The 12,025-nt window shown below is 46.3% G+C and overlaps 1 protein-coding gene across 3 annotated transcripts in view; it reads left to right on the plus strand.

Moving 5' to 3' along the window:
• The window catches only part of ppp2r2bb (protein phosphatase 2, regulatory subunit B, beta b), a 104,399-nt gene that overhangs the window by 80,036 nt on the left and 12,338 nt on the right, over positions 1 to 12,025 (plus strand). For 2 of the 3 annotated variants that reach the window (XM_024432565.2, XM_024432566.2), the window contains exons 2-4: positions 6,588 to 6,685; positions 9,650 to 9,815; positions 10,456 to 10,568. In XM_024432565.2, coding sequence (XP_024288333.1) covers positions 6,588 to 6,685; positions 9,650 to 9,815; positions 10,456 to 10,568 — 377 coding nt within the window. Of the gene's footprint in view, positions 1 to 3,685; positions 3,758 to 6,587; positions 6,686 to 9,649; positions 9,816 to 10,455; positions 10,569 to 12,025 lie in introns of those variants that run through there. The other variant, XM_024432567.2, reaches the window with a different exon arrangement.

Consider the following 12,025-nt stretch of genomic DNA (forward strand, 5'->3'; position numbering starts at 1 on the left):
TTGTCCTTCAGACAAGGAGGTGACTTAAAATGTGTTGTTTGTGCAAGAAACCACTTTACGAAATTAAGTTAATTATTATTCCCATACCATTATTACAGAGAATCAGACAAATTATGCTACCTTCTGCATATTGGCTACTTAGCTTATTCAACCCTGTCTCAAAAATACAACACTGCCCCTTTAAGACAGAAAAAATTATCAATACCTGACTCGCTTTTCAATGATGACTAGAAATGAACACGTTTTGTACTCTTGAAGGAGCAACTATTCCCCCATTGCTGACTAGAAATGAGCTATAACTCTGGGCTAATAACTCACTTACTAGCAAAGAACATTAACAAATGTGCACACGTGGCTTAATGCAGCTCTCGCTTTGATCTCAAAGCAAGTGCATCTACCATAGCCACAGGAAGTAATGGTGCTGAGGGTGCTGGAGCACCCCCTAAAAAATCGGAATAAATATATATATATATATATATAAATATATATAAATATAAATATATATATAATATATAAGTAGTGCACTGGGGTTTTAATAGTCCTGTATTAGCCGGACCAATATAGCCGCGTCTGCAATGTGGGCAAAAACCCCCCACCCCCCTGTTGACCAAACATCTATATTAGTGGGTAATATTGGCAATTCCCACAGTAAAGGGAAACGTTGATAGTGTTAACTAAAGGGGAAAACTAGAAGTTGAGTGAAGTTCAATCTCGTGCTTCTCTGTGCTGGCTGATATTTATTTTGTGCGGCAGTCCCGGGGGAGCTGCGTGCCAGCGCATAGCTTACAGGGAACATTGCTCATCAGCCTGAAGTGTTGCTCCTTGCGCAATTGAAGAAAGCCTTTTTTCAATAGAGGGGTGGGTTGGAATGAGGGCAGTCCAGTGTGGGCAGACAGGAGTGCAGTCCAGTGTGGGCAGTCAGGAGGGCAGTCCAGTGTGGGCAGTCAGGAGTGCAGTCCAGTGTGGGCAGTCAGGAGGGCAGTCAGGAGGGCAGTCCAGTGTGGGCAGTCAGGAGGGCAGTCCAGTGTGGGCAGTCAGGAGTGCAGTCCAGTGTGGGCAGTCAGGAGGGCAGTCAGGAGGGCAGTCCAGTGTGGGCAGTCAGGAGGGCAGTCCAGTGTGGGCAGTCCAGTGTGGGCAGTCAGGAGTGCAGTCCAGTGTGGGCAGTCAGGAGGGCAGTCCAGTGTGGGCAGTCAGGAGGGCAGTCCAGTGTGGGCAGTCAGGAGGGCAGTCCAGTGTGGGCAGTCAGGAGGGCAGTCCAGTGTGGGCAGTCAGGAGGGCAGTCCAGTGTGGGCAGTCAGGAGGGCAGTCCAGTGTGGGCAGTCAGGAGGGCAGTCCAGTGTGGGCAGTCAGGAGGGCAGTCCAGTGTGGGCAGTCAGGAGGGCAGTCCAGTGTGGGCAGTCAGGAGGGCAGTCCAGTGTGGGCAGTCAGGAGGGCAGTCCATTGTGGGCAGTCAGGAGGGCAGTCCAGTGTGGGCAGTCAGGAGGGCAGTCCAGTGTGTTTGCGAGGCAGAGGTCCTGAGTTTGAGTCTCGGTACAAGCTGAATCAGAGGGAAGCGGTACTCCTTAATCAAGCAGTGTGTCGTCCTTTACATGAACTTCCTGAACTTATCCCTATAGGCTTTAGCTAAGTGGACTAACACGGTCTTGTGACATGCAGCAGACCTGGTTCAAACCCAGTCAGTCACAAGAGCAAGATTAAATTGGGGGTGGAAAGGCTATCCTTAGAAGTAATTTACAATGGTTTTTGTTTACCACAGTGAGCTTTGGATTCTATGACAAGGCATTTCAACTACAGTTGAATTTGGAAGTTTACATACACTTAGGTTGGAGTCATTAAAACTAGTTTTTTCAGCCACTCCACAAATTTCTTGTTAACAGACTTTAGTTTTGGCAAGTCGGTTAGGACATCTACTTTGTGCATGACACAAGTCATTTTTCCAACAATTGTTTACAGACAGATTATTTCACATATAATTCACTGTATCACAAAAAATCCAGAAAATGATATCGTGGCTTTAGAAGCTTCTGATAGGCTAATTGACATCATTTGAGTCAATTGGAGGTGTACCTGGGGATGTATTTCAAGGCCTACTTTCAAACTCAGTGTCTCTTTGCTTGACATCATGGGAAAATCTCAAGAAATCAGCCAAGACCCCAGAAAAAAAATTGTAGACCTCCACAAATCTGGTTCATCCTTGAGAGCAATTTCCAAACACCTGAAGGTACCACGTTCATCTGTACAAGCAATAGTATGCAAGTATAAACACCATGGGACCACACAGCTGTCATACCGCTCAGGAAGGAGACGCGTTCTGTCTCCTAGAGATGAACGTACTTTGGTGCGAAAAGTACAAATCAATCCCAGAACAACAGCAAAGGAACTTGTGATGATGCTGGAGGCCATAAAAAAGCCAGACTACTGTTTGCAACTGCACATGGGGACAAAGATCGTACTTTTTGGAGAAATGTCCTCTGGTCTGATGAAACAAAAATAGAACTGTTTGCCCATAATGACCATCGTTATGTTTCACATTCTTACAATAATGTGGTGATCCTAACTGACCTAAAGCAGGGAATTTTTACGAGGATTAAATGTCAGGAATTGTGAAAAACTGTGTTTAAATGTATTTGGCTAAGGTGTATGTAAACGTCTGACTTCAACTGTATATTCTTATGTGGGGCACATTTTGTGACACTCCCTTCTAACGCAGCCTGTGATCATCATAGAGTTTATCACCCACGTCCAGGCTCCAGAGAGTCTTAGCTTTCAGGAATGGGCTCATAGTAGCTCATAGCCAAAACGGTTCAAATGTCAGGGCCAAATGAATTGTTTTCAGAAACCGCCAGAAGTTTCTGTTGACCACAGTGGGCTTTGGATTCTATTAGTTCTCTTCCACCTTTCCTGGCTGGCAAAGTACCAGGATGTTGTCTCTGGTTTTGAATTTGAATTTAGAGAACTGAATTGGAAAACTGAATCTGAATGCGTCTGAGAAGTTGAATTTATGAAACTTTGATAAACTTGAAATTATAGTTTGTTAACTTGATGCACAGACAATTAATGCAATATCTATCATATTGAAAATTCATCTATAAATATTGAGCTTGAATATTCAATTAAATGGAAATTAAATGTTAAAGCTGACTGTAATATTTATTCAATTCTGTTTCAAATCAGGAAATACAAGTTCAGTTTACAAGTTCAACATTACAATATCAAAAAGATTACATTTAAATAAAAAATGATGGAATTCAAATAAAATATATGTTGGCACTGAAATCGCTCCATACTCCCTTCCCTGTTTCTCTCACTCTCTGTCTCTCTCTCTCTCTCTCTCTCTTTTAATCACACAAAAAAACACATCTATCTCTCTTCCTTTCATTCCATCTCTTTCTCATTCTATCCCTCTCCATTTCTGACATGCTTCTCCTGGGAACAAAATATAATTATTTAAAAGCCCGGGCTTGTTTGTTTGCTTGGTTTAATGTTAATTATTCAAATCCGGACCGAGCATTGTCGGTAAAAGCACTCTGTTCACGAGTGTGTGGGAGTGTGTATGTGTGCGAGGGACTCATCTCTTCAGGTCTGAAGAGAGTCTCGAACAATACAAATATACCTGCGAATGAGAGAGCGAGCCACAGCCCACCTGGCAGAGTATGTACCCGTATCTCTGAGAGGATTGCATAGCAACAGTGTACCCAGGCACAGCCTCTAAAACAGATGCATCTGCTAGAGGAAGACCAGGGAAGATGTGTCAAAGGTAGGAATCAATCGACCACAATCTGCTTGAGGGGAAAACTCATGATCGACTCCTTTGTTTTTCAGATGAAAACAAACTATTTCCATTCTAGGCATGCCAGTTGAATTCTCTTAACCTCACACTGCTAGAACCAGCTCGAGACAGATATTGTACTTGATACATCTCAGTTCTGGATGTCCTGACCTGAATCAATGTTTGGTGCGTTCAGTCGACAGGTCATGTGAGGTAGCCAGGTGTGTCATGTCATTTTTGTTGTGTGTGACGTGGGCGGAAGGGAACCTACAGGGTTAGATGAGGAGACAGAGACGGAGAGGATACTCGCCCGCCTTGGATAGACTGTGTGTTTGGGCTCAGGATAGTTATGCATAATAGACACACAGATCCTCCATTTAGAAGCAAATCCCCTCCGCTGGCAGGGCAGGGCAGAGCTTACTGCTGCAGCATACATAAACACCCAGCAGCACATAGACAGCAATACAGGCTCTTTGTCTTCTTCGAGGTTGCCAAATTGTACTGTCGAGTCAAGAGCGGGGCGTGGAGTACGAGACACTTGAGAGGCTTTTAATGCGTACAGTGAGCTGTATTGGGGCTGTGGTGGCACTGATACGGCAGGCTGTTTACGCAGACCGACAGAGGGGAGAGTATTCGTTCCCTAAGTTCCATGGTGGTGTCGCAGTTCTTCAACGCTCCCTAGTGAGGGGTTCCTTTAATTAAACATCCCCGATTGCCCTACTTTCCTCTGTGGCTGTGTGGGTTAAGATAGTCCTCATCACATCGCAAGACAGCCAACAATGGCAGCATCCTTTGCCATTTCTCTAAGCCTCTAGAATGCAGACGGGTTATCTGGATTTGCGCACCACCTACAGTGATGCTGCTAAATGAGACGTTTGTGTCGTACACACACATTTGTCTGTTTGTGTTGTCCTCGGTGTAGTTTGTGTTTGTTTCTCAGAGATACAACCACAGTAATTCTGTACCATCGTCAACAGTTGGATGCCTGGCCACCCTGTTGGGGTCTGTAAAGACAGACATTGCTCTTCCATCTCTATATATGAACATGAGTGTGAGCATCTATCTACCATCTTTAATATTGTAGGAAGAGGGTGTGGGGTGGCTCTTTTGTAATGCAATTTCACTGTCAACCACATGAATGGAGTGTTCCGAGTGTGCGACGGGTGGACCAGAAATGTCATTTGTATCTGATCTGATGTGATTGAGTTGTGGAGACATATTGCGGAGGCTTCCCTGCCACAGAGAGAAGCAGCAGGCTGTAATTCTCCAGGTCCACCATACCGTGTTATTGTAGAGATCTGGCGTGTGTGTCGGGGAGATGTGTGAGAGGGTTTTGCATATGAATGGGGTGGTGACAGACATTGTGGGGCAAGGGGCAGGGGGGGTGCTACTGATGGAGCTAGCCTAGCGAGGGGGCTGTAGCATTGTGAGTGGCCCAGGCTGCTGTTGTAGTGGTGGCCCAGGCCTTTCATCAGCCCTGAGATGAGCTAGTGGCACACATAATTGATCCGATCCATGGACACGCTATCTGAGCAGGCCTTTCTGCCTCGGAGAGAGCAGGCCTTCAAAGACTTGAGGAGCTCATCAACTGCAAGGGCGTGAAAATAGACCGCTTGAATGCATTGAAGAATCAGGGTTACGTTTTTTAACTCTGCCTCTTGACCCGCCTACACCAGACAGTATATACAAAAGTATGTGGACACCCCTTCAAATTAGTGGATTCGGCAATTTCAGCCACACCCATTGCTGACAGGTGTATAAAATCAAGCACACAGCCATGCAATTTCCATAGACAAACATTGTCAGTAGATTGGCCTTACTGAAGAAATCAGTGACTTTCAACGTGGCACCGTCATAGGATGCCACGCTTCCAACATATCAGTTTGTAAAATTTCTGCCCTGCTAGAGCTGCCGGTCAACTCTGTGGTGTTATTGTGAAGTGGAAATGTCTAGAAGCAACAATGGCTCAGCCGCGAAGTGGTAGGCCTCACAAGCTTACAGAACGGGACCGCTGAAGCTCATAGCACGTAAAAATCGTCTGTCCTCGGATGCAACACTCACTACCGAGTTCCAAACTGCCTCTGGAAGCAAGGTCAGCACAAGAACTGTTCGTCGGGAGATTCATGAAATGGGTTTCCATGGCCGAGCAGCCGCACACAAGCCCAAGATCGCCATGAGGAATTTCAAGCGTCTTCTTGGGTGGTGCAAAGCTCGACATTGGACTCTAGAGCAGTGGAAACGTGTTCTCTGAAGTGATGAATCATGCTTCACCATCTGGCAGTCCAACAGACAAATCTGGGCTGTTTTTCATGGTTCAGGCTAGGCCCCTTAGTTACAGTGAAGGGAAATCTTAATGCTACAGCTTACAATGACATTCTAGACAATTATGAGCTTCCAAATTTGTAGCAACAGTTTGCGGAATCCTGTTTCAGCATGACAATGCCCCGTGCACAAAGTGAGGTCCATACAGAAATAGTTTGTTGAGATCATTGTGGAAGAACTTGACTAGCCTGCACAGAGCGCTGACCTCAACCCCAATCAAACACCTTTGGGATGAATTGGAAAGCCGACTGCAAGCCAGGCCTAATCGCCCAACATCAGTGCCCAACCATATACTTATGGTGAAGGTGGTGCATTTCAAGCCATTCACCAATTTAATTTCACATAGCTGGGTCTTGAAAATAGATTTTACGGTTGTCAATGAGGTGAAGGAAACAGAACGTGACTCATTCAGGCATACAGTCGGTGGGCAATGTACTGTATCACTGTATTAAGTATCTCAGTGAGGTAACGTTTCTCTGTGTGTCTTATCTTCCAGCTGACATCATATCCACGGTTGAGTTCAACCCAACTGGAGAGCTGCTGGCAACGGGGGACAAGGGAGGGAGAGTAGTGGTGTTCCAGAGGGAACAGGAGGTAAGACCGGCACGGACCCCCATTCTCATCATGTCTCTCACATCCTGGCACTCTGTTTTACTATGTCACTAACCATTTGCCATCTAGCTCATAAACCTGCATCTAATGAACCCATATTTTGAACCTTGAATGAAATAACATCACATCGGCACATGCATTACCATTCATAAACGTCCCTTTTTCAGGACCCTGTCTCTCAAAGATGATTTGTAATAATCCAAATAACTTCACAGATCTTCATTGTAAAGGGTTTAAACACTGTTTCCCATGCTTGTTCAATGAACCATAAACAATTAATGAACATGTACCTGTGGAACGGTCGTTAAGACACTAACAGCTTACAGACGGTAGGCAATTAAGGTCACAGCTATGAAAATTCAGGACACTACAGAGGCCTTTCTGCTGACTCTGAAAAACACCAAAATAAAGATGCCCAGTGTCCCTGCTCATCTGTGTGAATGTGCCTTAGGCATGCTGCAAGGAGGCATGAGGACTGCAGATGTGGCCAGAGCAATAAATTGCAATGTCCGTACTGTGAGACGCCTAAGACAGCACTACAGTGAGACAGGACGGACAGCTGATCATCCTCACAGTGGCAGAACACGTGTAACAACACCTGCACAGGATCGGTACATCCGAACATCACACCTGTGGGACAGGTACAGGATGGTAACAACAACTGTTCGAGTTCCACCAGGAACGCACAATCCCTCCATCAGTGCTCAGACTGTCTGCAATATGCTGAGAGAGGCTGGACTGAGGGCCTGTTGTAGGCCTGTTCTAAGGCAGGTCCTCACCAGACATCACCGGCAACAATGTCACCTATGGGCACAAACCCATTGTCGCTGGACCAGACAGGACTGGCAAAAAGTGCTCTTCACTGACGAGTCGCGGCTTTGTCTCACCAGGGATGATGGTCGGATTTGCGTTTATAGTCGAAGGAATGAGCGTTACACCGAGGCCTGTACTCTGGAGCGGGATCGATTTGGAGGTGGAGGGTCCGTCATGGTCTGAGGCGGTGTGTCACAGCATCATCGGACTGAGCTTGTTGTCATTGCAGGCAATCTCAATGCTGTGCTTTACAGGGAAGACATCCTCCTCCCTCATGTGGTACCCTTCCTGCAGGCTCATCCTGACATGACACTCCAGCATGACAATGCCACCAGCCATACTGCTCGTTCTGTGCGTGAATTCCTGCAAGACAGGAATGTCGGTGTTCTGCCATGGCCAGCGAAGAGCCCGGATCTCAATCCCATTGAGCACGTCTGGGACCTGTTGGATCGGAGGGTGAGGGCTAGCGCCATTCCCCCCAGAAATGTCCGGGAACTTGCAGGTGCCTTGGTGGAAGAGTGGGGTAACATCTCACAGCAAGAACTGGCAAATCTGGTGCAGTCCATGAGGAGGAGATGCACTGCAGTACTTAATGCAGCTGGTGGCCACATCAGATACTGGCTGTTGCTTTTGATTTTGACCCCCCCTTTGTTCAGGGACACACTATTCCATTTCTGTTAGTCACATGTGTGGAGTCTGTGGAACTTGTTCAGTTTGTGTCTCAGTTGTTGAATCTTGTTATGTTCAAATATTTACCCATGTTAAGTTTGCTCAAAGTAAACGCAGTTGACAGTGAGAGGGCGTTTTTTTGTTGTTGCTCAGTTTAGATGTTGGTTGGATCTGGAAGAAACAGTGCCAGCGTGTTACAGTAAAGGCTCGCACACATCGCACCGAATGTTGATCTAGCGTTTGTCTGCCGATCATTCCGCGCACTGTGTTTTAGGGACCACCCACTGTTGACATCTGACTGTCTTCACCCGATTCTACATGTAAAACTGGTGTACACTCGGTTCGCAAATGATGGCTGACACTCTGTTCAGAGATGCCAAGTACTCTCGGCGAGCAAACGCTATTGGTGTGTCTGAGCTCTTACATTCGCTGGGTTACTGTGTAGTAGTAGTAGTTGTAGTAGTTGTAGCAGCAGTAGTAGTAGCAGTAGTACTAGTAGTGGAAGTGTTAAGGGTCTGTGAATGTTTATTCAGTGGTTGTAGGAAGTATTATGGAAAGATTATGTGCCACTCGGGGAGGCCTACCATCTCCTTTGGAAGCTGGATGAAAGGACTAGACAGCGTCTGAACCTTCTGTCTGGCTGTGAGAAAATATGAACGTCAGGGACTGCATGAGTCCCCCCCCTTCTCCGGGTCTTTTCACCTTCCAGCTGATTTCAAGGCGCTCCATAGTATCCGCTAATCCTCACACCAGAGGCGCTTTCCCCCCCCTCCCCTCTTGCTTCCCCTGTCTTCACCCCCGCAGAGGGCAAATCTGTTTCCATTAATACCCATCCCTCTTGTTTGGTCATCTGATTTGGCTCTATTGATTCTGAAGCTTCCTGAGGTGAAACCTGACCTGCCATGTTGGCTGAGTTGAGGCTGCTGGGCTGTTATTGAGCGATCTCGCTGGCCCTTTCTACAGATCCTGACAGCCTTACAATAGATTTAACCCACATTTGCCTGATTTCTCATAGTTCTACTCAACAAAAATACCTTATGGAGGCACGAGGTCTGTACTATGTCAGCAGTTATGTCAACCCGTATAATGCCGGAGAGGGATTTTGGTGACTGCTCAACATACTACAGTCCCCATGTTTTGTTTGTTCCTGGGTAGTTCCTGGGTAGTGTGCGTATGTATGCTTGATCTAGAAAGCAGAAACCAGGCCAGCGACACATCTGCTGCTGTGAAAATCTTGGGTTGCTGTTTCCTTACATTTTGTCTATTCAATGCAAATAGGAAGATCCCCACTCTCAAATTGTGTTCAATGTACCCCTCTGTATCCTCATCCCGCAATATCATTATCTTCATTTCATTGTCAAGCTTCAAACACTGGATTTTTTTTTTGCATGTCTGAATAGCTGAATAATCCCAGAACATCTGCATATTCTTCCACAAACTCCAACGTTGTCCTTGTTGTTTCAGAGTAAGAACCAGCCCCACAGGAGAGGGGAGTACAATGTTTACAGCACCTTCCAGAGCCACGAGCCTGAGTTTGACTACCTGAAGAGCCTGGAGATCGAGGAGAAGATCAACAAGATCCGCTGGCTGCCTCAACAGAACGCTGCCTACTTCCTCCTCTCCACCAATGGTAAGCCGCACAGCCAGCTTTAGGGAAATCACCATATTTTACTGCTCACTTGTCGATGTTAGTATTTGCTAATGGTTCCATTAACTCCGTTACGTCATCTGTTGCATAATACAGCCTATTGATTTTAGCCAAGCAGCTGCATTATGGAAAAGTCTTCATGTTAAAGTGCCGCAAGAGGCAGGAAGTGGCTCTTCTCAAGTTACATATTCACATATTCATCAGTCACTCCATTGACCTTTACAATACTGCAGTGCCCCTCCTTTTCACCTTTCACTAAATGTATTAGACGGGGAACTTGCATCAGCAGACAGACTCGTATGAGGGCAGAGCGCTATCTTTGGACATCAGTGGAACAAGCTAGGCTGGCAACAGGAGGCTTTAATCAGGTTAATTGGAGGCTATTGATCTCAGCTGATATATCTGCTATCTATTTATGTCATGCCAACCCTCCGCAGTGGCAAGCTTCCAATACTGTAGCAGCACAGCAGATCGAGCCGCACACCACTGAGTCGCCCTCCTCCCCTCCTCAGCGCAGCTAGCTATCTCCCCGAGCCAGATCAGCACAGTGCACCTTTCGTTTAGCCTATCCCTCATCTGTTGTTACTCATCCCTCTCTCCCCTCCTCCTCTCCTCCCTGCAGATAAAACAGTGAAGCTGTGGAAGATCAGTGAGCGGGACAAGAGACCGGAGGGCTACAACCTGAAGGACGAGGAAGGGAGGATCCGAGACCCAGCCACCATCACCGCCCTGCGGGTAAGAGGCCAACCCATGCCCCACCCCCGGTGTCACCACAGCCTCCGGGCATCTCTGTGCCCACCCGCCCAGTGCTACACACAGAGGTTGAACACTGATGTCATCCTTCCTCTGGCAACCTGTGTCATTATCACTCCCTATGGCAGTCTAAGCCTCTATCTCTCCCCCAGTGCCACTGAGGGATTAAAGAAACTCGCCTGGTTTCATATCTTGCCAAATGCACATGTCTGTCAGTATGAGGGTGTGGAAGGGGTGTTTCTGGCTCTTAAGAGGGGGGGGTAGGGGTGGGGTAAGCGGGGGACACCAAGCGCCAATGCTGCTGACTGACCAAACATTAGCCAGGTCCAGTAGTGACCCATCTGTCTCCACCATCCTGTACCCAGGGGTCAGCATGGGGTCAAATGTCACCGCCATCTCCATGGATACACAGGCAGCAAACAGAGGTCTTACGATGGCTAGACTTTTGTTGTCTTTTCCTTTTATAAACATAAAATGCCTATTTTCATCATCGTTGTGTTCCATGAAAGAACCCCCCCAGAACAAACATTGGAATTGAATCCTCTCTTTTTCTCCTCCACTCTCATTAAAAAAGGAAAATGTAACAGACATGTTTTCCTTCGTTCAAGAGCTCACACGCCGCACTCCTCAGTAAATATCATATTGATTTAGGAGAGAAGTGAGCGGTGCAGAAACTGTATCAATATTTCGACCCCTGACTCGTGCCAATCATTCCTCTCTACTCATGCTCTCATTTTCCACTCTGGGCCCAAATTGACCCTTACGCAACACAGCCTTTGGAAATCAATAGAAATCACATTACGGTTGAGAGATGGAATTGTGAAACATCATTGAATGGGATTAAGTTAGTGGGAGGGAGCGACAGTGTTGCAGGCTGTGCTTGACTTGGGCAGGATCTCACCGGAGCTGAGTACCGGCAACTTCAATTTTCTAATGCTTGACCTCCTGTTCCTCTTATAGAATATTAGCTCAAAAGTATTGTGGAGCTTCGGCACCTAAATGTAAGCAGTACTGGCACCCAAAATGAGTACCGGCACCTATTTCATTCCAAGTCAAGCACTGGTTCCAGGACTGGCACAGACTATCCATTATATTGATCAGATACTCTAGTGGCCAACAATGAACATTTAAAAAGAAATGGAAGGCAGTCAGGAGTAGGCAAGATCAGGTGGGATAATTTGAGCCAATGAGAAGGCAGATACGTGTGTACAGGCACAACAGGCACAACGTTTTCCACTAGTTACCACAGTCACAAAGTCAGAATTGGCTCTATCGTAAAAAGTCATGAAAACAGAACATTTATTTTTTTGGTATTAATTTAAGGTTAGGTTTAAAATCTAATTTTAAGAAGAGAAATTGTAGAAATAGTTGGGGTGTATGACTTTGGCTGTGGTAACTAGACCAGGCACCACTCCGATAAATAGTGTATTTTCTCAAAG

This window comes from Oncorhynchus tshawytscha, linkage group LG09, assembly GCF_018296145.1.
Source record: "Oncorhynchus tshawytscha isolate Ot180627B linkage group LG09, Otsh_v2.0, whole genome shotgun sequence".
Classification (NCBI taxonomy): Eukaryota; Metazoa; Chordata; class Actinopteri; order Salmoniformes; family Salmonidae; genus Oncorhynchus; species Oncorhynchus tshawytscha.